General features: G+C 43.8%; 1 protein-coding gene across 1 annotated transcript in view; it reads left to right on the top strand.

Moving 5' to 3' along the window:
- Positions 1-21,053, top strand: part of LOC110530975 (protein Wnt-3a-like) — a 29,078-nt gene extending 8,025 nt beyond the window's left edge. Inside the window, exons 2-4 of the mRNA XM_021614260.2 lie at positions 3,293-3,531; positions 15,247-15,512; positions 15,651-21,053. Of these exons, the coding sequence (XP_021469935.2) occupies positions 3,293-3,531; positions 15,247-15,512; positions 15,651-16,130 (985 nt within the window). The 3' untranslated portion in view covers positions 16,131-21,053. The remainder of the gene's footprint in view (positions 1-3,292; positions 3,532-15,246; positions 15,513-15,650) is intronic.
- Positions 21,054-26,115: the final 5,062 nt, after the last annotated feature.

Genomic DNA, 26,115 nt, shown 5'->3' with positions numbered 1-26,115 from the left:
GTTGGAGAAGCAAAACAGTGGGTGGACATCTCTTCTATCTACTTGATCTTCTTTTTGTCCACCTCATGTTATTTTGGATAAGTGTAAAATTCCCTTGTTCTACTGTTGGTGGTTGGAGCAGATCGCTATGCAAACAAACACTGCACTGTCAGCCTCTGTCATTATGGCCAGATCACTCAGACTTGGATCACCAGATTACTGTCATCAATAGCAGCCTTAGTGTGGACTGATGTTACTGCAGAAGGAGCTGTTGAATGGTGTGCCAAGAAGGCACTTGTTGCTACTATGTGGTAGTTACCTTGCCAATGACAATAGGAAGTCAGCTATTAAATCAAATGTTATGTTATGGCCGTTACATAATATGTTTATATTCGTGGTGAATTGATTAATATAACAATCCCATTCATAGAATGAGGTTTGTCCAAGCACATCTATGAGCTGTATCTACCTGAGCTGACAAGTATGGATAGTAATTGAAATGGAATTAACCCCAACTCACCCACTCTAGTACGATGGAAGAGGATGAATGGATATACAGTGCCTTGCGAAAGTATTCGGCCCCCTTGAACTTTGCGACCTTTTGCCACATTTCAAGCTTCAAACATAAAGATATAAAACTGTATTTTTTTGTGAAGAATCAACAACAAGTGGGACACAATCATGAAGTGGAACGACATTTATTGGATATTTCAAACTTTTTTAACAAATCAAAAACTGAAAAATTGGGCGTGCAAAATTATTCAGCCCCCCTAAGTTAATACTTTGTAGCACCACCTTTTGCTGCGATTACAGCTGTAAGTCGCTTGGGGTATGTCTCTATCAGTTTTGCACATCGAGAGACTGACATTTTTTCCCATTCCTCCTTGCAAAACAGCTCGAGCTCAGTGAGGTTGGATGGAGAGCATTTGTGAACAGCAGTTTTCAGTTCTTTCCACAGAATCTCGATTGGATTCAGGTCTGGACTTTGACTTGGCCATTCTAACACCTGGATATGTTTATTTTTGAACCATTCCATTGTAGATTTTGCTTTATGTTTTGGATCATTGTCTTGTTGGAAGACAAATCTCCGTCCCAGTCTCAGGTCTTTTGCAGACTCCATCAGGTTTTCTTCCAGAATGGTCCTGTATTTGGCTCCATCCATCTTCCCATCAATTTTAACCATCTTCCCTGTCCCTGCTGAAGAAAAGCAGGCCCAAACCATGATGCTGCCACCACCATGTTTGACAGTGGGGGTGGTGTGTGTTCAGGGTGATGAGCTGTGTTGCTTTTACGCCAAAAATAACGTCTTGCATTGTTGCCAAAACAATGGTTTGGTTTCATCTGACCAGAGCACCTTCTTCCACATGTTTGGTGTGTCTCCCAGGTGGCTTGTGGCAAACTTTAAACAACACTTTTTATGGATATCTTTAAGAAATGGCTTTCTTCTTGCCACTCTTCCATAAAGGCCAGATTTGTGCAATATACGACTGATTGTTGTCCTATGGACAGAGTCTCCCACCTCAGCTGTAGATCTCTGCAGTTCATCCAGAGTGATCATGGGCCTCTTGGCTGCATCTCTGATCAGTCTTCTTGTATGAGCTGAAAGTTTAGAGGGACGGCCAGGTCTTGGTAGATTTGCAGTGGTCTGATACTCCTTCCATTTCAATATTATCGCTTGCACAGTGCTCCTTGGGATGTTTAAAGCTTGGGAAATCTTTTTGTATCCAAATCCAGCTTTAAACTTCTTCACAACAGTATCTCGGACCTGCCTGGTGTGTTCCTTGTTCTCCATGATGCTCTCTGCTCTGAGTATATCTTCTTAATATACTGTAATAATACATGAGTACAGTAGGATATCAACTAAACAGCCATATTGTGGTATGGATAATGGAACTGTGTCCTAAACAATGCCCGCCTTGGGGACAATAAAGTTCATATGCTGCTGTTAGAATATAGCGGGCATAAATTAATCTAATTTCATGGCCACTGTACAAAACAGTGGAAATGCAAACTGACTGGAGACAGATTGACTGGTGCCTTTACTACCTTCTTTAGATCAAACAATTACAGCATGCTGTTGAAAAGTCTTCTACAAAAGTACTAGGATGACATAACACGAGATGACACAGCAGGGGACTAGTTGTCACGGTTCGATGGTTATGAGCGATGTAAATACCTCAATTGAGACACACACAAAAACACAGCGAGAAAGATATAATCAGGGAACAATCAAGTTTGCACTTGTTGCAACCCAGAATCCCCATCCTCAAAGGGAGGGGACGATGAGGATGGATGGATATATAATTAATACATACCTATGAAGTCCCAGTGTACATTTGCACTCTCATTACCCTAAGCCAAGGGTAAATAAAAAAAGGTTGTGGTTCTCTGTAATAACAAGGTGCCGTTTCAAAGTTCTCAACCTAGAGGTCTATGAACCACTTGGGGTTCACTGGGGACTTTCATCTTTCCCCGTGGCCCTGCTTTGTTACCTCTGGAGTATAGGATTGAGACTGTTTTAAATCCACACAAAGGCCAGGTGGTTACAGAGGGGATAGATGCAGGGATAAGGCATGGATGCTTAATGGTAGCATCTGATACACCAACCTGGTCTCAGAGCATTTCATATTATTCTGTACGTAACTCTGTAATACTCCATTTAGTATTATATGTTTAGTTTCGTATGGTATGTATTAATTTGTGGATGTCTATCAACCATCTCGTATGATTTGTTATGAAATACAATTCGTATTATATGTTACGAATTTGCGAAACATACAATATGTTACAAATTTGCCAAACGTATTATATGTAACAAATTCTAGGTAGGTGGCTAGCTGGCTAACGTTAGCTTGGCTAGGGGTTAGAGTTAAGGTTAGGGTTAAGCTTAGGAATTAGGTTAACGAGTTAAAGTTAGGGTTAGGAGAAGGGTTAGCTAAAAGGGTTAAGGCTATGGTTAGGAGAAGGGTTAGCTAAAAGGGTTAAGGCTATGGTTAGCTAACATGCTAAGTAGTTGCAAAATCGCTAAAAAGTAGTAAGTAGTTGAAAAGTTGCTAATTAGCTCAAATGCTAAAGTTGTCCATGATGAGATTCGAACTAGATGCTAGATTTTCGCATTATACGCCCACCCATCCATGGGTTTACATTTTGTATGTTACATCTAGTCTATGAGACCATGCTGGATACACACGCACATGCAAACACACACGCACACACACTGCACATACACACTGCATACACACGCAGAGATAGAAAGAGAAAAACACACTCAGTATATCATGGCACTAACCCGCCTCCTGTCTCCCCCATGCAGGTCCCTAGCGGTGGGCCACCAGTACTCGTCCCTGGGCTCCCAGCCCATCCTGTGTGGCTCCATTCCTGGCCTGGTGCCCAAACAGCTGCGATTCTGCCGGAACTACGTGGAGATCATGCCCAGTGTGGCCGAGGGGGTGAAGATCGGTATCCAGGAGTGCCAGCACCAATTCAGGGGCCGCCGCTGGAACTGTACCACCATCAACGACAAGGCCATCTTTGGACCAGTGCTTGACAAAGGTAACATACCGTAATACCCCTAAAGGACAACCCAGGTTACACTCATAAAACAGTGCAAGCTAGCCATCTTTGGACCAGTGCTTGACAAAGGTAACATACCGTAATACCCCTAAAGGACAACACAGGTTACACTCATAAAACAGTGCAAGCTAGCCATCTTTGGACCAGGGCTGGACAAATGTAAGAACATATCTTGAGAGGAAAAGGCAATGTAATAAAACAGTGCAGCCTTGCCCAATGGTATTTTTCCTACTGAGTGGGCTACTCATCTCCAGAACAGGAAGGCTGTGGGTGACATGCCTACAATCTACATTTAATAACACTTAACTGTGAGAATCATGTCTAAAACCAGTTGAATTGTTGAGGGACTTGGCTACATTGGAAATAACTTTCTTCGTGCTATACAGCACAGGTGGCATGAACTGCATGACTTGAATACCTGAAGTGAGTGTTTTCCCCATAGCTATCTGTTCCCATGTTCTTGGAAGAATACTAGTGTACTATAATAATTTCCTTGTCTGTCAATGTTGGTTATGCTTGGCATGTGAAATGACAAACGATAGCTAACCCTGTCTCAACTGAACCTCTATCACTCACTTTACTCAAGGCTGCCACCTGTGTTGATATTCAGAGAGTTTAAGAGCATTATGTTGTTAGTTGTTGTTATCATGTAGTTAAACAAGCAAGGAAAGTTTTTACTCCATTCTGCTGCAGTCTGTGTGTGTGTGTGTGTGTGTGTGTGTGTGTGTGTGTGTGTGTGTGTGTGTGTGTGTGTGTGTGTGTGTGTGTGTGTGTGTGTGTGTGTGTGTGTGTGTGTGTGCGTGTGTGTGTGTGTATTTATCATATGCACTTAAAATCCTTGTTCAAATAGACTTGAGAGACTCCTTCAGCTATGAGCAGTGTAAACCGATGAAATTATGTGTGTATACACTTTGGGTGGAGAACGTTGTCTTTTGTTGGGATTTTCTCTAGAAGGGAATCCCCTTTAAGCCCCCCCCCCCCCCCCCCCCTCAATGTGAGGAGTGTAAAATAAGGATAAAGACACATAACTTACATTAAATTCAAAATTCTATTTGATATGAAGTTAACCAATGAATAACCCATATTTTACAAAAACATTTTTGTAGCTGTATCATTCAGCTGTGATATCATGAAGTTAGTGTTTTTTTCTGTCTGCACATGTTTGCACCGTGACCCCAGGATTGTTGCCAGTAGTCAGGGATAGAGAGATGAGGTGAGAGGAGCATGGAGGGGTGATGGAAAAGAGAGGGGGAAGGAGGAAAAAGAGGGAGGGGGTCTAAACCTGTCAACTGGGTCTGGAAAAGACTGATGTTTACTATAGTGGGAGGTGGGGTTAGTTGGGGCAATTGCTTTTAATAAACTCTTGAGCCAGTTGTTCCATTGATAGAGAAGGCTTGAGCTCAAGTAGGTGGGTAATGATAGGGGTTCACAGTCCCTGGCCCCATTGTGGTGTAAATACCTCCACATCTCCCCATGGCTTCTCTCCCTCCTTGTCTAAATTGCAGGGCCACTGTGTGGAAAGGGGAGGCGGGGAGGCAGGCGGCCGGGCCAGGCTACTCTTGAGTTTTGGGCTGGGGGGGGGGGGGGGGGGGGGGGCTTTAGTAAATCATTTTGATTGGATTAAGGTCAGTGAAGCCCTTAATAACGTGAGAGGTCAAAGTGGTTGGATTAAGTGTCTTTGTCAGGGTCCGGGGAGAGTGACTGGCGGGGGCTCAGGGCCTTTTGATAGGGGAGAAGTTTCTCATTTCATTTGCTTTGATTGATGCTTGTATTTGTCTTTGGATTCTGGGCCATTGTCCCCCGGCACGACCAGTGTCTGTTCTGTTTGTCAGCCGTGCAGATGGATGTGTGTTTGTTTCCTCCTCAGGCCTTTTTGGTGGGAGAAAAGCTGAAAGGAACAGTAGGCCTCAAAAGCTTTGCACCTATCTGTTACAGTAGTTAGCCTACTATTGCCAATACCTTGTCCTAACCAGCTCATTGGCAGACGTCTCCCTGAACATCTAACAAGCAAAGATGAGTAAAGATCAGGGCTCAAGTTTGTTCCTTCAGATACTTAACCTACTGTATACGCCATCACTAGGTAGGAAAATGATGAATGAAGGCAAATATGTGTGATATATAATGGACTTGACAGAGGATAAAGTTATTTCAATATGCACACAGGTTATAGAATGCCTTGAAACATTAAGTGGAAAACATGTTTGGATTTTGAAACATTTTGTTGCAGGTTCTGGCAACAACCTGTTGTACTGATCATACCCTCTCACTCACACTATCTCTCTCTTTATTCAGTACACATCAACCAACAGTATCATGCAGATGTTGTGTTATGCAAGATTTCTACGTAGTATTTACATCTACAAAGTTTTTGCATCTACAAGGTTTTTCCATGATTTGTTTACTTGAAAACATGTGGAACCGTCCATATCCGATAAGCATGACAGAGAATATGGGCAGCCAGTGATCCTCCTGATATCTCTCTATTTCTCTCTCTCTCTCTCTCTCTCTCTCTCTCTCTCTCTCCCTGTCTCTCTCTCTCTCTCTCTCTCACGCTCTCGCTCTCTCTTTCTCTCTGTCTATCTCTTATGCTCTCTCCCTTTGTCTCTTGCTCGCTATTTCTCTCTGTCTCTGTCTCTGTCTCTGTCTCTCTCTATTTCTCTCGCTCTCTCTCTCTCTCTCTTGCTCACTCTTTATCTGTCTCTGTCACTCTCTCTCGCTCACTCTCACTCACTCTCGAGCTCTCTCTCTGTCTCTATCTCTGTGTCTCGCTCTCTGTCTCTGTCTCTGTCTCTCTCTCTCTCCTGCCCTGCCCCCCTCACAGTGCCTAGCATACCTCCAGGCTATGTCTGCGTCAGCACTCATTAATTTACATTAACCAGTGTCAAAACATGCACTGCTGGAATCTGCCTGTGATGAAAGGGAAGGCAGACTGTGCAGGTGTTCTCAGTGTGTGAAAAGTCCTCACAAGGATAGTAAATCAAGGAACATTTTGACAAGTGGGGACATTTTGCCAGTCCCCACAAGGAAAAAGGCTAGGTTTAGCGTTTTTTTTTTTAGAGTTAGGTTTAGCGTTACGGTTAGGGTTAGAATTAGGGTTAGGTGTTAGGGTTAGAAGTTAGGATTTGGATTAGGGGTTTGGGGTAAAGGTTAGGCTAAATTAAGGGTTACGGGTTATGGAAAATAGGATTTTGAATGGGTATCAATTGTTTGGTCTCCACAAGGATAGTAAAACAAATGTGTGTGTGTGTGTGTCGGACTCGGACAGGGTGTGCTTTGGGGAGCTCGCTCGGCACACTTGGCAGAGTAGGAGGAGTATAGGACATTGCAGCAGGGCTGCAGCCAAACCCTAGCCTAGTGTGAGTCATAGAAATGCTTAGAACAGGGAATGCCAACGAGAGTGGACAGGACAGACAGTCACATGAACCCAGACACAAAAGCTCTGTTTCACAGGTATAAACATGCACTGTTAGTCACCCCAGTGGATTAAATGGGTGAAAAGGATGTGTCTCTGATACAATAGGTCTCCATTATGTAAAAGTGGATATGATAGGGACACGTGTGCTTACAATGAGTTTGATCAATAGTCTGTGGCATTGTCCCGATAGTCAATTATAGTTCAGCTACAGTAGTTTTGTTCATGTGGTCTCACAGCTTCGCAGTTTGACTTTATTGTACTGCAATACTATTGAGAATAATGTGCAACTGGACAACCATAGCCACAAGGCTTGGGAAATCAGGATGTTTGTACTTGCTTTAGGGACTGATATACCCACAATAACCCTGATAAATGTCTTAGATGGAAAATACATGGAAGATATTCATAAAGGCAGTGCATCTGCTTCTATAATCTATAATCTATAAGTATATTCTACATGCACTCTGTGTGTTTCTCCTTGGTACTTCATGCCTAAACTAAACCAAACAGGGAAAAGGCCATTCACGGAATTCAGGTTACGACCCCTGACCTCAGGATGAGAAAGTGTTACAATTTAGGATGTGCTAAGAGGACCCTGCTTTTCATAAAGTGCATGTTTCTCCATGCTGGGGGAGGTGAGGTTAGTGCACCGGTATATCATTAACTCTGGCTAAGAAAGAAAGAAGGGGTGTGGTAAATGGAGTTGATGGGGGACCTTAGCTCCGCTCCCCACTGGGCGCTGCTCGAAGCACAATATCTCCGCAACCATGAGATTAAGCCAGGAGAGAAAGCGCTTTTCCCCATTCACACGCCCTTTAGATTGTTTTATTAAACCATTTGAATAGGGATTTCCCAGTCTGCCGACATGCGGGGTCTGGACAACGCATAGTTCTCTGTTGCTATGACTTAACTTGGTCCCCACTAATCACTGGCAAGGGCAGATTTCATATAAAATATCTGGGGCCATTGTGGGGCTAACACAGTGTGACAGTGGCAACACAATAGGGATTCAGCCCCCCAGCAGGTCGTAGGGACCACTTGCCATGCCAGGGTCCGGCAAAGTAGGGTGGTGGGGGGGGCGATGTCACAAACAATCAGTCCACTTAGACTAGGCACCCCCCGACACATTCTTTTCCCAGGTAAGCCCTGGTCTGTCCCAGCCACCACCCACAGTCATCACTAGTTATCACAGTCATAAACCCCACCTATTTCTTAAATGGATCTTCTTAAAATGTGATTTTAAAGCTAACCTTAACCACACTGCTAACCTTGTTTTTGTTTTCATGAATATTTACGATATAGCCAATTTTGACTTTGTGTCTGTGGTAACTAGTGGAAACCACCACCAATGTTTTTCTCATCTTGTCCCCAGATAATCTTATTTTCCATCATCCCTCCATTTCTCCTTGTCAGTTAGTCGTAAGGGTTTGACCCACGGTTTATTGGCTTCCTGATAATAAAAGTGGAAGACTCAGTGGTTTTAAATTGATGTAGAAGTGGCGCCCTCTCAAGCTTTAGACCATTCACACCTCCGACTACCAACCACCACCTACCTACCTAGTGACTGCTCCATGGTCAAAATTAAGTGAGCTGACATTAGTCAAATTCTATCTGTATGTTTCAAAGGAAGGAAGGCATTTTCTGATGGGGTTCAACTTGGTACAGTCCTGCTAACGGAGTACTGTAGTCCTGCCAAGGGAGTACAGTCCTTCTAATAGAGCTTGGTACAGCCCTGTTAACGGAGTACAGTCCTGCTAAAGGAGTACAGTCCTGCTAATAGTGCTTGGTACAGTCCTGCTAATAGTGCTTGGTACAGTCCTGCTAATAGTGCTTGGTACAGTCCTGCTAATAGTGCTTGGTACAGTCCTGCTAAGGGAGTACAGTCCTGCTAATAGTGCTTGGTACAGTCCTGCTAAGGGATTACAGTGGTTCTAAGGGAGTACAGTCCTGCTAAGGGAGTACAGTCCTGCTAATGGGGTACAGTCCTGCTAAGGGAGTACAGTCCTGCTAATGGGGTACAGTCCTGCTAAGGGAGTACAGTCCTGCTAAGGGAGTACAGTCCTGCTAATGGAGCACAGTCCTGCTAAGGGGGTACAGTCCTGCTAAGGGAGTACAGTCCTGCTAAGGGAGTACATTCCTGCTAATGGAGTACAGTCCTGCTAAGGGAGTACAGTCCTGCCAAGGGGGTACAGTCCTGCTAATAGTGCTTGGTACAGTCCTGCTAAGGGATTACAGTCTTGCTAATAGTGCTTGGTATAGTCCTGCTAATAGTGCTTGGTGCAGTCCTGCTAATAGTGCTTGGTACAGTCCTGCTAAGGGAGTACAGTCCTGCTAATAGTGCTTGGTACAGTCCTGCTAAGGGAGTACAGTCCTGCTAATAGTGCTCGGTACCGTCCTGCTAAGGGAGTACAGTCCTGCTAATAGTGCTTGGTACAGTCCTGCTAAGGGAGTACAGTCCTGCTAAGGGAGTACAGTCCTGCTAAGGGAGAACAGTCCTGCTAATAGTGCTTGGTACAGTCCTGCTAAGGGAGTACAGTCCTGCTAATAGTGCTTGGTACAGTCCTGCTAAGGGAGTACAGTCCTGCTAATAGTGCTTGGTACCGTCCTGCTAAGGGAGTACAGTCCTGCTAATAGTGCTTGGTACAGCCCTGCTAAGGGAGTACAGTCCTGCTAAGGGAGTACAGTCCTGCTAAGGGAGTACAGTCCTGCTAAGGGAGTACAGTCCTGCTAAGGGGGTACAGTCCTGCTAAGGGAGTACAGTCCTGCTAAGGGAGTACAGTCCTGCTAATGGAGTACAGTCCTGCTAAGGGAGTACAGTCCTGCCAAGGGGGTACAGTCCTGCTAATAGTGCTTGGTACAGTCCTGCTAAGGGAGTACAGTCCTGCTAAGGGAGTACAGTCCTGCTAGTAGTGCTTGGTACAGTCCTGCTAAGGGATTACAGTCGTTCTAAGGGAGTACAGTCCTGCTAAAGGAGTACAGCCGTTCTAAGGGAGTACAGTCCTGCTAAGGGAGTACAGTCCTTCTAAGGGAGTACAGTCCTGCTAATAGTGCTTGGTACAGTCCTGCTAAGGGAGTACAGTCCTGCTAATAGTGCTTGGTACAGTCCTGCTAAGGGATTACAGTCTTGCTAATAGTGCTTGGTACAGTCCTGCTAATAGTGCTTGTTGCAGTCCTGCTTAATAGTGCTTGGTACAGTCCTGCTAAGGGAGTACAGTCCTGCTAATGGTGCTTGGTACAGTCCTGCTAAGGGAGTACAGTCTTGCTAATAGTGCTTGGTACAATCCTGCTAAGGGAGTACAGTCCTGCTAATAGTGCTTGGTACAATCCTGCTAATGGAGTACAGTCCTGCTAATAGTGCTTAGTACAATCCTGCTAAAGGAGTACAGTCCTGCTAGTAGTGCTTGGCACAGTCCTGCTAAAGGAGTACAGTCCTGCTAAAGGAGTACAGTCCTGCTAAGGGAGTACAGTCCTGCTAATAGTGCTTGGTACAGTCCTGCTAAGGGATTACAGTCGTTCTAAGGGAGTACAGTCCTGCTAAAGGAGTACAGTCGTTCTAAGGGAGTACAGTCCTGCTAAGGGAGTACAGTCCTTCTAAGGGAGTACAGTCCTGCTAACAGTGCTTGGTACAGTCCTGCTAAGGGAGTACAGTCCTGCTAATAGTGCTTGGTACAGTCCTGCTAAGGGAGTACAGTCCTGCTAATAGTGCTTGGTACAGTCCTGCTAAGGGAGTACAGTCCTGCTAATAGTGCTTGGTGCAATCCTGCTAAGGGAGTACAGTCCTGCGAATTGTGCTTGGGACAATCCTGCTAAAGGAGTACAGTCCTGCTAAAGGAGTACAGTCCTGCTAAGGGAGTACAGTCCTGCTAATAGTGCTTGGTACAGTCCTGCTAAGGGAGAACAATCCTGCTACTAGTGCTTGGTACAGTCCTGCTAAGGGGGTACAGTCCGGCTAATAGTGCTTGGTACAGTCCTGCTAAGGGAGTACAGTCCTCCTAAGGGAGTACAGTCCTGCTAAGGGAGTACATTCCTGCTAATAGTGCTTTGTACAGTCCTGCTAAGGGAGTACAGTCCTGCTAAGGGAGTACAGTCCTGCTAACAGTGCTTGGTACAGTCCTGCTAAGGGAGTACAGTGCTGCTAAGGGAGTACAGTCCTGCTAAGGGAGTACAGTCCTGCTAATAATGCTTGGTACAGTCCTGCTAAGGGAGTACAGTTCTGCTAAGGGAGTACAGTCCGGCTAATAGTGCTTGGTACAGTCCTGCTAAGGGAGAACAGTCCGGCTAATAGTGCTTGGTACAGTCCTGCAAAGGGAGTACAGTCCTGCTAAGAGAGTACAGTCCTGCTAAGGGAGTACAGTCCTGCTAATAGTGCTTGGTACAGTCCTGCTAAGGGAGTACAGTCCTGCTAATAGTGCTTGGTACAGTCCTGCTAAGGGAGTACAGTCCTGCTAATAGTGCTTGGTACCGTCCTGCTAAGGGAGTACAGTCCTGCTGATAGTGCTTGGTACAGTCCTGCTAAGGGAGTACAGTCCTGCTAAGGGAGTACAGTCCTGCTAAGGGAGTACAGTCCTGCTAAGGGGGTACAGTCCTGCTAAGGGAGTACAGTCCTGCTAAGGGAGTACAGTCCTGCTAATGGAGTACAGTCCTGCTAAGGGAGTACAGTCCTGCCAAGGGGGTACAGTCCTGCTAATAGTGCTTGGTACAGTCCTGCTAAGGGAGTACAGTCGTTCTAAGGGAGTACAGTCCTGCTAGTAGTGCTTGGTACAGTCCTGCTAAGGGATTACAGTCGTTCTAAGGGATTACAGTCCTGCTAAAGGAGTACAGTCGTTCTAAGGGAGTACAGTCCTGCTAAGGGAGTACAGTCCTTCTAAGGGAGTACAGTCCTGCTAATAGTGCTTGGTACAGTCCTGCTAAGGGAGTACAGTCCTGCTAATAGTGCTTGGTACAGTCCTGCTAAGGGATTACAGTCTTGCTAATAGTGCTTGGTATAGTCCTGCTAATAGTGCTTGGTGCAGTCCTGCTAATAGTGCTTGGTACAGTCCTGCTAAGGGAGTACAGTCCTGCTAATAGTGCTTGGTACACTCCTGCTAAGGGATTACAGTCTTGCTAATAGTGCTTGGTATAGTCCTGCTAATAGTGCTTGGTGCAGTCCTGCTAATAGTGCTTGGTACAATCATGCTAAGGGAGTACAGTCCTGCTAATAGTGCTTGGTACAATCCTGCTAAAGGAGTACAGTCCTGCTAATAGTGCTTGGCACAGTCCTGCTAAAGGAGTACAGTCCTGCTAAAGGAGTACAGTCCTGCTAAGGGAGTACAGTCCTGCTAATAGTGCTTTGTACAGTCCTGCTAAGGGAGTACAGTCCTGCTAACAGTGCTTGGTACAGTCCTGCTAAGGGAGTACAGTCCTGCTAAGGGAGTACAGTCTTGCTAAGGGAGTACAGTCCTGCTAATAGTGCCTGGTACAGTCCTGCTAAGGGAGTACAGTCCTGCTAAGGGAGTACAGTCCTGCTAATAGTGCTTCGTACAGTCCTGCTAAGGGAGTACATTCCTGCTAAGGGAGTACAGTCCGGCTAATAGGGCTTGGTACAGTCCTGCAAAGGGAGAACAGTCCGGCTAATAGTGCTTGGTACAGTCCTTCTAAGGGAGTACAGTCCTGCTAATAGTGCTTGGTACAATCCTGCTAAAGGAGTACAGTCCTGCTAATAGTGCTTGGTACAATCCTGCTAAAGGAGTACATTCCTGCTAAAGGAGTACAGTCCTGCTAAGGGAGTACAGTCCTGCTAATAGTGCTTGGTACAGTCCTGCTAAGGGAGTACAGTCTTGTTAATAGTGCTTGGTACAGTCCTGCTAAGGGGGTACAGTCCGGCTAATAGTGCTTGGTACAGTCCTGCTAAGGGAGTACAGTCCTGCTAAGGGAGTACAGTCCTGTTAATAGTGCTTTGTACAGTCCTGCTAAGGGAGTACATTCCTGCTAAGGGAGTACAGTCCGGCTAATAGGGCTTGGTACAGTCCTGCTAAGGGAGAACAGTCCGGCTAATAGTGCTTGGTACAGTCCTTCTAAGGGAGTACAGTCCTGCTAATAGTGCTTGGTACAATCCTGCTAAAGGAGTACATTCCTCCTAAAGGAGTACAGTCCTGCTAAGGGAGTACAGTCCTGCTAATAGTGCTTGGTACAGTCCTGCTAAGGGAGTACAGTCTTGTTAATAGTGCTTGGTACAGTCCTGCTAAGGGGGTACAGTCCGGCTAATAGTGCTTGGTACAGTCCTGCTAAGGGATTACAGTCCTGCTAAGGGAGTACAGTCCTGTTAATAGTGCTTTGTACAGTCCTGCTAAGGGAGTACAGTCCTGCTAAGGGAGTACAGTCCTGCTAATAGTGCTTGGTACAGTCCTGCTATGGGAGTACAGTCCTGCTAAGGGAGTACAGTCCTGCTAATAGTGCCTGGTACAGTCCTGCTAAGGGAGTACAGTCCTGCTAAGGGAGTACAGTCCTGCTAAGGGAGTACAGTCCGGCTAATAGTGCTTGGTACAGTCCTGCTAAGGGAGTACAGTCCTGCTAAGGGAGTACAGTCCTGCTAAAGGAGCACAGTCCAGCTAAGGGGGTACAGTCCTGCTAAGGGAGTACAGTCCTGCTAAGGGAGTACAGTCCTGCTAATAGTGCTTGGTACAGTCCTGCTAAGGGATTACAGTCGTTCAAAGGGGATACAGTCCTGCTAAGGGAGTACAGTCCTGCTAAGGGAGTACAGTCCTGCTAATGGGGTACAGTCCTGCTAAGGGGGTACAGTCCTGCTAATAGTGCTTGGTACCGTCCTGCTAAAGGAGTACAGTCCTGCTAAAGGAGTACAGTCCTGCTAAGGGAGTACAGTCCTTCTAATAGTGTTTGGTACATTCCTGCTAAGGGAGCACAGTCCGGCTAATAGTGCTTGGTACAGTCCTGCTAAGGGAAGGTGTGATGGATGCCAGTAAACCTCTGCTGTATCATTGCTTTTAATGCCCCTTATTCCTCAAACTGGTTGAAACCTGCAGCCTGGGAGGAGCCTTCTCTCTCCCGACTCCCTCCCTCTTTCTCCCACTCTTTTCCAACTCTCTCACTGTTTCTCTCTTTTTCCCTACCCCGTCTTCCTATTTCTCTCCTCCCTATAGCTCTCTCTCTCTCTCTCTCTCCACTCTCATACCCGCTCACCCTATCTGTCTCTCTCTGTTGTTGTCATTGTGCAAGACCATACAAGACCTAAATACATATATCCAACGAATCCTCCCTGTCATAAGGGATCCTGTAAAAAGCAGGGACAGTGGAACGTCAACAAGACCTCTGTGAAAAATGGACATGTAAGACACATCCCGGAAACCCTCTCTCTTTCTCTTTCTCTCTCTCTCTCTCTCTCTCTCTCTCTTTCTCTCTCTCTCTCTCTCTCTTTCTCTCTCTCTCTCTCTCTCTCTCTCTCGCTCTCTCTCCCTCTCTCCCTCTCTCTCTCTCTCCCTCTCTCCCTCTCTCTCTCTCTCTCTCTCTCTCCCTCTCTCTCTCTCTTTCTTGTCCCTTCTCTCTTTATCTCTCCCTGTTGTGTCTCAGCCTAGAGTCTTATAGTGAGGCCATTTCCTAACCTTTCAAAAGCTTAATTGAGTCTGTTAATTATAGCCCTGTCAGGCCTGTCTCTTCCTCTCATCTCTCTGGAAGTTCCTGATCTTGATTAGTCATCAGTAAACTATGCCTTCCCTCTATCCCTTGCTCTCTCCCTCCATCTCTTCCTCTCTCCCACACACAAACATGCACACACCCGCACGTACACACACGCACGTACACACACGCACATACACACACAGTCAACATAGTAATTCATTCAAGATGTCTATGACATGTTTTCTTTAGAAGGGTTGATGTGTGACATTTACAGTATTATACAGGATTATACAGGACAGAACAGTAGCAGGTGTCAACATCATCATTCTGAAAACACTGACCTGCATTCCTATGTGCTTGTTGAGATACATTTATGGGTACATTCCAACAAAGTTATTGGTAACAGCAATCGATCATTCTCTGCAGTGCCATGGTTTTAAATGTATAAACCTGTGACCATATCAACTATAAAACTTGAGAAATTTCTCTTTGCTAAGAAGCAATTAGATTTATCACAGTAAGGTACTTAATTGTTACCCAGAAATGATCTGATGTTAAAATAAAAACGTCTGCATTGGAACTTTAAAAACGTATGTGGTTGTTCACATCTGTATAATTGATAAATATATCAATCTGCCATCTACCTCTCCCTCTCCTTCTCTTTACAGCCACCCGGGAGTCAGCATTCGTTCATGCCATTGCCTCAGCGGGGGTGGCGTTCGCAGTGACGCGGTCCTGCGCCGAGGGCTCAGCCACCATCTGTGGTTGTGACACACGCCACAAGGGCCCACCTGGCGAGGGCTGGAAGTGGGGCGGATGCAGCGAGGATGTGGATTTTGGCAGTATGGTGTCCCGGGAGTTTGCAGACGCCCGTGAGAACCGACCCGATGCGCGCTCCGCCATGAACCGCCAAAACAACGAGGCGGGACGAACGGTGAGACGTCTTCTCTCTGAATCACTGATAATATCAGCCTTATGGAATAAACATTCATAAGACTTAGTAATATGGTGTTACTTTGACATTCGTTAAACTAATTGCACCCCCCTGTTGTCCCGTCTGTCTCTCCCTCAGTCTCTGAACGACAACATGTTCCTGAAGTGTAAGTGTCATGGCTTGTCAGGCAGCTGTGAGGTGAAGACGTGCTGGTGGTCCCAGCCTGACTTCAGAGTTATCGGAGACTACATGAAGGACAAGTACGACAGCGCATCAGAGATGGTGGTGGAGAAGCACAAGGAGTCCCGCGGCTGGGTGGAGACTTTGAGACCCAAGTTCACCTTCTTCAAACCGCCCACGGAGCGAGACCTGGTCTACTATGAGAGCTCGCCCAACTTCTGCGAGCCCAACCCACAGACAGGCTCTTTCGGGACGCGCGACCGTGCCTGTAACCTGACATCACACGGCATCGACGGCTGCGACCTGCTGTGCTGCGGCCGGGGACACAACACCCGGACGGAGAAACGGAAGGAGAAGTGCCACTGCATCTTCCACTGGTGCTGCTACGTCAGCTGCCAAGAGTGTGTTCGAGTCTATGATGTTCACACCTGCAAATAGATAGGGCCTTTGGGACCGCTCTTTCTGCACCTCACCAAATGTATTTTTTTAAATACTTTAACGTATAAAAGAGGAAGCTACTGTACGAGCCAGGCTCAGAGAACTTGAGGGGCTTTGATTGGACTTTGATCAAGCATTAGTTGACTTGTCTGTGGATTCAGCTACAGTACAGTCACCTAATAGGCAACCAAGATGGCGGCCTGTCATGTGATGCTGTGGTGTCAGCCGCTCTTAGAATGCTGAGGTAGTTCTAGAATACAGAGGTGGACTCATGGAGGCTCTATTCAGAAAATCAACATGGTTATGTTGATGTTGATGACCACCATCTCATCGATATGTTGATGACCACCATTTCATCGATAGAGGCAAAAGAGGAGACCATTACAGAGTGAACTATGAGTAGCCAAGGAGTGACTTTCAGTGACTTCCAGAAAGATGTTTCAAGGCCTTGGTTTCCTTCCTGACACAACAAAAGAAAACTGTAGGTTGTATATGGCTACATAAACTGTACTGTTGACAAGCACCATGTTGGTGAAAAGTCTGTATTCTCTGTGTAGACTCCTTCATGTATAGCGGAACAGCACTGTCTAAACCTTTAGGACACCATACGATCTATTTTTCTAAATATTAAGTGGCACTCTGCTCTGCTTATGAGTTTTATATATCTACAAAAAAAGAACAGCATTTCTGAGCTATGTTCACAACTTTGTATGACCATGGTGCACTCAAAAGCACACATTCTACTCGACATTTGCAGTATGTAAGTGGTAACAAACTTTCCAACTGTTTTATGATAAATATAGTGTTAACATGTTACTAATGTTGGGATTAGAATGCACTTGCACCAAAGTGAATGTAGTTTTTACATTTCTGTGTTCATGTATTCTCAAATCCTGTCTTTTTTAGTCTGTGGTATGAAGTAGGATTACTCTGATCACAAAAAGCACATGAGCACAAATCAACCAAATCAAACAGGTTTGAAAATAATTCATGTTTATCCCTATACAATCTTCTATCAATGCCTCGTCGGGAACCCTGCTACAACTGCAAGCTCTTTGAAGAAAGTTTCCAAGAGTTGGCCATAGAACGATAGATGATAAAAAACAAAGTTTAGCCCAAAGACAAATTACTTTCAGCTGGAGGAGGATGAGGTGGTCAGAGAGTCTAAAGTGAGTTTGAAAGTTCAGCACTTGTGTCTAATTGAAGAGAATAAAGCTTGTTCTACTCGTTTTTATCAGTGTTAGTAACCGTTCAGCAGAACACAGTATGTGTATCACCACGTGTCCCGGTGCAGACAGACCCATGCTATTTAGTGTTTGAAAATGAAAGGATGTGAAAGAGACTGGCCCACTAGTATAATTCTGTTTTCATTATGCCCATGAATGCATGTATGCAATCTTACTGTTTCCTATCTGTAAGCTATTACTAACTGTAATCTGAAATGCTTCTCAGAGTATACTTCGTACTTTGTACAGTATGTTATGAACAGCAATCTGATGTCAAGTGGTAACCCAGCTGTAGTTTCTGTAAAACGATGACCAAAATCTGTGTATCAGATTCTGATTCCTGGCTTATAGATGTAGGTTCTTAATTTGATCACCCTGTTTCAGGAGAACCTTCCTGCAATACAGGACATTTAAAACTTGTAGTGTATTTAAGGTTTAAAAAGGCTTCGGAAGTTTGTAATTTCCACTTTGAAATGAGATTTTCCCATACAGAAAATGTACCAACCACTACAAAAATGTCAATTAATTATAATCTACATAATAATTCACAAACTGGTTCAAATTAAGATCCTCCAACCTTACAAACTGCAGCATCACTGAAACTATCAAGACTTCCCCTTTGTATGCTGCTAATTATACATGTATGTATGTATTTATGTATGTATGTATGTATGCATGTATGTATGTACACTACATGACCAATAGTATGTGGACACCTGCTTGTCAAACATCTCATTACAAGATCATGGGCATTAACCCTTTAGAGTGAAAGCCATGTCTAAACCGGGGGATATATGTAATTGTTTTAAGAAGGTCATACCAAGGATCATTTAGCTATTTGATTTAGAATTTTAAGACCCCTTGAAGTATCCAAAAAATATATTTCAAAAATATTTGATGAAAATGTATTTTTGACCTTACTGCTATTAGCCCATACAAATGCGTTGAATAACAGATTCACTACATGGAACAACAGATAGTCCCCCAAAAATATCAAAAGGAGGATTGTTTTGAAGTGTCTTTCTTATATCTGAGAGAAATCTGAAATATCAGGAAAAATGTGTTATTCTTTTTTACTTAACCACTTATTTTTGGCACTAAACAGTCTAAGCCCTGTCTAAGCCAGGGGAAGGGGGTTCTACTAAACTATATGGAATTGTTTTAAGGTCATACCAAGGATCATTTAGCTATTTGATTTTGAAGTGTAAGACCCATTGAAGTATATATATATAAAAACAAATATATATAGGGGCCTTCCGAGTGGCACAGGCACTGCATCACAATGTTGTGGCGTCACTACAGCCTTGGGTTCAATCCCAGTGTCACAACCAGCCGTGACCAGGAGTCCAATAGGACGGTGCACAATATGCCCAGCGCTGTCCAGTTTAGGGGAGGGTTTGGCCGGGGGGCTTTCCTTGCTACAGCTTATCGTGCTCTAGCGACTCCTTGTGGCAGGCCGGGCACCTGCAGGCTGACAGTGGTCATCTGTTGAATGGTGTTTCCTCTGACACATTAGTGCAGCTGGCTTCTGGGTTAAGCAAGCGGGTGTTAAGAAGTGTGGCTGGGTGGGTCATGTTTCAGAGGACTCAACCTTCACCTCTCCCAAGCCCGTGGAAGAGATGAGACAAGATCCTAATCACAAAATCAGGGAGAAAAAAGGGGGTAAAAATTACAATAAAAAAAAAAAATGATTAAAATGCATTTTTGACCTTACTGCTATGAGCCCATACAAATGCATTGTACGGGGGTTTATTGTCGTGCTGGAACATGCAGGGAATGACTTTCCCTAAACTGTTGCCACAAAGTTGGAAGCACAGAATCGTCTAGAATGCCATTGTATGCTGTAGCATTAAGATTTCCTTTCACTGGAACTAAGTGGCGTAGCCAAAACCATGAAAAACAGCCCCAGACCATTATTCCTCCTCCACCAAACTTTACCGTTGGCACTGTGCATTTGGGCAGGTAGCGTTCTTCTAGCATCCGCCAAACCCGGATTCGACCGTCGGACTGCCAGATGGTGAAGTGGGATTCATTCCTTCAAAGAACGCGTTTTCACTGCTCCAGAGTCCAATGGCACCGAGCTTTACACCACTCCAGCCGACGCTTGTTTTTGCATATGGTGATCTTAGGCTTGTGTGCGGCTGCTCGCCCATGGAAACCCATTTCATGAAGCTCCCTGATGAACAGTTATTGTGCTAACGTTGCTTCCAGAGGCAGTTTGGAACTCGGTAGTGAGTGTTGTAACCGAGGAGAGGTGATTGTTACCCGTTACGCGCTTCAGCATTCGGCTTCATCACTCGGCCGTCCCGTTCTGTGAGCTTGTGGCCTCCCACTTCTTGGCTGAACTGTTGTTGCTCCTAGACATTCCCATTTCACAATAACAGCTTTTACAGTTGACTGGGGCAACTCTAGCAGGGCAGAAATGTGATGAACTGAATTGTTGGAAAGGTTGCATCCTATGACGGTGCCACATTTAAAGTCACTGGGCTCTTCAGTAAGGCCATTCTACTGCCAATGTTTGTCTGTGCAGATTGCATGGCTGTGTGCTCGATTTTATACACCTGTCGGCAACGGGTGTGGCTGCAATAGCCAAATCCACTAATTTGAAGGGGTGTCCACATACTTTTGTATATATAGTGTATGTATGTATGTACTGTATGTTAGTTATTCTTCTTTCTATGAAAGACAGCGTTTAGATGTAGGTTGAACAAAAATGTGAAGTTTTCTACTAATTCATTTTGCATATAGACTGGATAGACATGTACATGAATGTTAACCAAATAGACATATTTTGATAAGTATTGTTTGTTAGTCTGTGTTTTGGTTGGGGAATCATGTATTCACTGGTCCAACTGTGGACTAAAAGTTATGTAGAGCTTCAGCTTAAATGAGCTTCTGATTGCTTGAACAAATATGAAACCTATATCACTTACTGCATATCAGTACACCTATGTTATATGTGAGATTAAATATAACATAATATTCATACCTTTGCAGAACAAAAATTAGACTACTGAACCTCGAATCAAGAGTTATGAATTCCATAAGGAGTGAAGAACTTCAGCAATAATTTTGTTGGTTCCAGAAGCTCTTGGGAAATAGGAAAGGTTGATGGTTGAGTAGTACATAGTAAACTATGTATTTTCCTGTCAGGCATGTGTATCTCTCACCATGTTCATCTTCCATAGACATCCATAGACTTAGAATGCATTCCTCATACAATGACTGCCACTATGCTGTATAAATGAAAGCACCAGAATGACACAATCATGTTTCACATGAGATTACTTTTTGACTATGATAAACTACCGAGCAACCATTTTCGATACAATCTGTGCTTTTCTGCATTTATATTTCAGTTCATGTTTTGTTTGTTTGTCTGTCTGTCTGTCTGTGTAGACAATTTGCTGACGTTCAAAAAAATGTGTTATGGTCTTTAAACCCAAAGTTTTGTACAAATGTGTTATTTGCATTCATGTATTTCTAAAGTCTGATGTTTTTGTAATGATTATTTATTTTACCGTAACTGTATATATTAGTAAGTAAGAGTATATATTTTAGTTTCCGAAACAGTGTTGTTACTTTTAGCACTGTAACAGTTTTACCTCAATGTCTGTTTTTATCACTGACTGTACACAGGATACTGTCTGTAATAGATTGATAGACGTTAACTTTAGAATGACATAATAAAACAACATAAAAAACTACAAACATGGAGTCACTTTTTATCACAGAAGGTTGGCAGCACCTTAATTGGAGAGGACAGGTCATGGTAATGGCTGGAATGGAAGGATTGGAATGGTATCAAATACATCAAATACATGGTTTGATGCCATTCCATTCGCTCCGTTCCAGCAATTATTATGAGCCGTTCTCCCCTCAGCAGCCTCCACTGCTAAATGCATTTTTTCTATATAGGCCTATAGTACAACCTACAAACATCCTTCCATGTCCCCATCCTCTCACCAACCACAAACAGGTATAGTTCTAGAGATCATGAAGTCGTTCTAACCATATACCCATCCATATGTTTCTTTAATATAGATAAAGGTAAATAGATTACAAGAATATAACAACCTGTCTTGTTTTAGCATCGACTGATAAATGATGTTAACTAAAGCACGTGTAGAGGTGAAATGATGCTCTAAATTCTAAAAACAGAGAGGATAATATATAAATAAAATATGTCCCGTAAACTCCATTCCTTCTCCAAGTGAGGTCACACTTTTCTTTCTCGCTCTAAAATCATGTTACCATGTGGAGGATAGATGCCGCTGGCATCACAAAAACAACTAGGCAGGTCTCCAGAATACAGTTTCTTAATTCCCTATATTTCTGCATTGAGCATGGAGATACAATAACAATTCCAAAGTGAGGAGAGAGGAGAATATTGATTAATTTTAGGAGATGCCAGTTCTAATTGACTGGAGACAGAGACAGGGACAGAGAGAGAGAGCAAGAGAGAGAGAAAGAGAGAGAGAGTGTGTGTGAGAGAGAGAGAGAGAGAGAGAGAGAGAGAGAGAGAGAGAGAGAGAGAGAGAGAGACATGGCCATAGAAAATGGCAAATGGGGCGATTATGGTTAACTTTCGTCTCCTGTTTCTAATTTAGTACCCTAGTAGTTTACGAGAACTGGTTTGAAATACTATTTAAAATATCCCAATTACTGTCACATACACTCAAAGTAAGTATTCAGATATATTTTATTTGGAAAGACAAGTAGCTTAATATTTTAATGGATTTGAAAATACACTTGCAAGTATTTGAAATACAAAAATACACAAGACTCAAATACACTCCCATGCATTTAAACTAGGTATTTAAAAATATTATCTGAAATAAGTATTTTAAAAATGCTGTCAAAAACAATTTGGCAGGCCTTTTTTAAATTTTTTACAATAACCACTCAAATACTCAAATAAATGTACTTGTTTTGGGCTGTGCATTTGAAAATACTCAAATACACAGAAAAAGTATTTGTAATACCAGATACTGAAATACACATGCATTTGAACCCATGTCTGTAGTTGACATACTTATGTTAACGTTGGGCTCAACGTCTCTGTTCCTCCTCTGCTGTGCCTTATCTGGTCACAGGGAGAACATTTCCTGAGGCCTATTAGGGAGGACCATAGAGATGACATCATGACATGTCTACCCACACACTTCAACCACCCCTTGACGGTTTTGCACAGCACTGCCTATTGGCATGCCAACGGACAAAATACATGTTCACTTGTAAAGGGGATAATATTGATAAGATGCCTCACTGCATCAATGCATAGACTGGCTGGACAGACAAATGCAGCCAGTTTCAGTGGGTCCTTCACAATAACTATCTCAACATGCAGGCAAAAGTACAATTGACACTGAATGGCCCTAGTCCCTTGAGCTGCCCTTTCACATGCCTTAAGGTCATTGTATCCTCCATCTCCTGCTGATGGGGAGACTATAAATGACACAAGACAAATTATTAAAGTATAATGTGGGGGGGTAGAGAGAGAGGGGGTAGAGAGGGAGAGTGGGTGGAGCTTTGTGAGGAGAGAGCGCTGATCTGGGGGTAGATAGATTAGAGGGGGTGATCTGATGAATAGAGCCCACCAGTGCTCCAGCTCTGGCCCTCATTCCCGAACCAGCCACCTGATACTCTTTCAGACCCACAACAATATCACCACCAGAGGCCAGGGCTCAGTGCTATCTAACCTCATTATCAGAGAATACATTGATACACAACCCCCACTCTGAGAGGAATGGCTACAATATAGCCAGGCTACTGTGATACCCATGTCAGTCTGTTCTTATTCATGTGGATTCATGTCTTTCACCTAACTCAAATGTTATCGCAGGCTGTCATTTACTGTTAAAGTTCTTCGTAGGCCTGGGGGTCCAGCAATAAATTAATGAAGGAATGACGGCAGTTGTGCCATGCAAACACATTTTCTCTCGTGATAAAGATTAAAGAAAGTGTTGATGTTTATCTAGTAACATTCACTCATATGTGCCCCCTCAAGACGAGAGCAGGCTTGCAGCTAGAGCGGATTAGTGACAGCCCAGACCAGTATAGCTCACTCATTCCACACACTTTGATTCTTCCACTTTTCACACAGACTGAAAGGGACTAGAAAACCCAGTATAAAACATGAAACAACCAAACAACAGAAAGATCACAGGATGGCCAGAAACTCAGCCCCTGCAGCAACACCGAGGGGGGAAATGGGCCCTTCCCTCCCTCCTCTTCCACCAGAGCCACCTAACTGCCTTGTCACCCAGGTGAGATGTACCAGATAGTTGCCAGAGGAGGCTACGGCGGCTCCAGCTATGGAAGCTGGCATCCTGACTGTGAGATAATCGACACAGCTAGACCCTCAAGTGGCACCACCCAATAACCATATAAATGGGAGACAATGGCCCTAATTGCAATCAGTGTCCTCCGCCTCTTTTTATGTCCTGTTTTTGCTGTTATTGAATAGGGAAGGCGAGAGAAACCAGGGTTTCACAATAGAAAGAGTCCCATCTCCATCCCATGCATTTCAATAAAGCTGTGGTGTTCTGGAGGGGTAGGAAGACTGGGGCATGATACATAGTGGTGGTGTGCTCTGGTGGTGTGATGCAAAGCCCATTCTTTACAAGTGACATGGTACAAAACACTCCCACGGTCTAAAACCTTTTGATGTCCATGTAGTATGGATTCCCTAATGTCATATTTGCATACAGATCACATTGAGATGTTGTTATTGTTGTTGTGGTTGGCCTGGTGATGGTGATAGATGTCTATGGTGTTTGACTACCGTATTACATATGACATATCTAGTATCCTATTGCACTTAGACTTCAAAAGATTGTCAAAGAAATGCTGATTTGATCATCCAAGATTTCATCAAATCAACACTTCTAAGTAACTAAATTAGATTTGAACCCTCGCTGATGGTATTTTACAGCACTGGGTGGAATGTCTGACATTGAACAGCAATTTGGGAAAGAACGTGGCAGTCAAAGCACTATTTGTATATCATACATCCCAAAGAGTTGGTAATGGATGCACAGAGCAAGCTACTTCAGTGTGCGGCTATTTCCTTATGCTGCGGACTGTGAAGAAAACCTTTTAATGTACATGTGTGTTTCAGTCCCAGTACCATATTGCCACACATTCAGCAAGCTTCCATACACCAGCTCTGAACAGTGCAATGAGAGACACAACGGCATGATTATAGACTCCTTCTACACCTTTTTTTAGGTAAACTATGTCAATAATGCTAGATTGAGGTGTGACTATTATGGAGGCCTACAGTTAGTCTTACAGAAGTGCAAAATATTGTCACTTGCAAGCAATATAAATCTCCTTCCAATCAAGGTAAACGTGATATATTTTACGTTAAACATAGACGTGTTGTTTCTAACACAAACCTGATTGCTGATAGTTAACAGTCATTTAAAATAAACAATCACATCACACTCCATCATTGAATCCAGACTAGGTCCTGGGGTGAAATATGTATTTGTTGATATTTATTGAACCTTTATTTCAGCAAGGGGTTCCATTCAGACCAAAGCCTCTTTTCCAAGGGAGCCTTGCATGAACACAATTTATTAACAAATTAAATGAAATTACAACATTCAAACGTACAACGTAATAAGAACACACAATACTACAAACAATTTAAGAAGCAAACACATTTAATATATAATTGAAGTATCTGTTAAGATTTATAACATATGGTAACTTCACACTGGACACGAATGCCCCTGTTTTGTTGCTGGGAAATATCTTATAACTTTAGTTGTGCCAATCATTGCCCTATTTCATCTTTTACACCCATGAAGGGGAAACGTGAGAAGTGTGTCACCTGCCCTGAATGGCTAGAACGGGGTTATCCCCTGGCATTCTATAGATGAGAGCCACCACCAGGAAAGCTGTAGCACCTGCACAGAGCTCCTCTTTCCTTTGAAGTGCTTGTTTGTATTGTTAAAGCGAACAAAGGAATTTTGCCACCTTTAGTCAAACGTGGAGGATAATAGCAGGGAGAATGTTAATGAGCTCGCTCTGTGAGGTGGGTGTGCTACTGTAAAGGCAGTCTGGGGGGCAGGGCCAGGGGCAAAGGTTGACGAGAGGTCAGCTAGACCAAAGTGTGTGGGGGGGGGGGCAGATAGGTGGGAGCTGACATGATCACTCGGTCGGTCACCTTTTCAACTCTCAAGCTGTTTAACATGTTTGACATCCATGGATTTATTATCAGTTGATCTTATCAATGTGGGACAACATGTGTTCATTCATGTATTCAGTCATTCCTTGAACAAGGACCATGCACTGCGTTTCATGACAGAGAAGTTACAATTTCTTGCATCTGTAGTAACTGAACAGATAACCCCAGACAATCGCTGATGAAAAAACATTGCGTAAAACACAACTATGAGAGACATTTTCTGTCCACTAAACAAAAGCAACCATATTAATCGACTCACAATACCACAGCAACACTTTGTCAAATCAAATCAAATGTTATTTGTCACGTATGTTATTGCGTGTGTAGCAAAATGCTTGTGCTTGTAGTTCCAACAGTTCAGCAATATCTAACCAGTAATATCTAACAGTGTGTGTGTGTGTGTGTGTGTGTGTGTGTGTGTGTGTGTGTGTGTGTGTGTGTGTGTGTGTGTGTGTGTGTGTGTGTGTGTGTGTGTGTGTGTGTGTGTGTGTGTGTGTGTGTGTGTGTGTGTGTGTGTGTGTATGCATGTGTCCGATAGGGTGTATCAATGACAAGGTGA

Source organism: Oncorhynchus mykiss, chromosome 8 (genome assembly GCF_013265735.2).
Source record: "Oncorhynchus mykiss isolate Arlee chromosome 8, USDA_OmykA_1.1, whole genome shotgun sequence".
In the NCBI taxonomy this organism is placed as follows: Eukaryota; Metazoa; Chordata; class Actinopteri; order Salmoniformes; family Salmonidae; genus Oncorhynchus; species Oncorhynchus mykiss.
The sequence above is the reverse complement of the archived record's forward strand: the minus strand, read 5'-3'. Positions and strand labels throughout refer to the sequence as shown.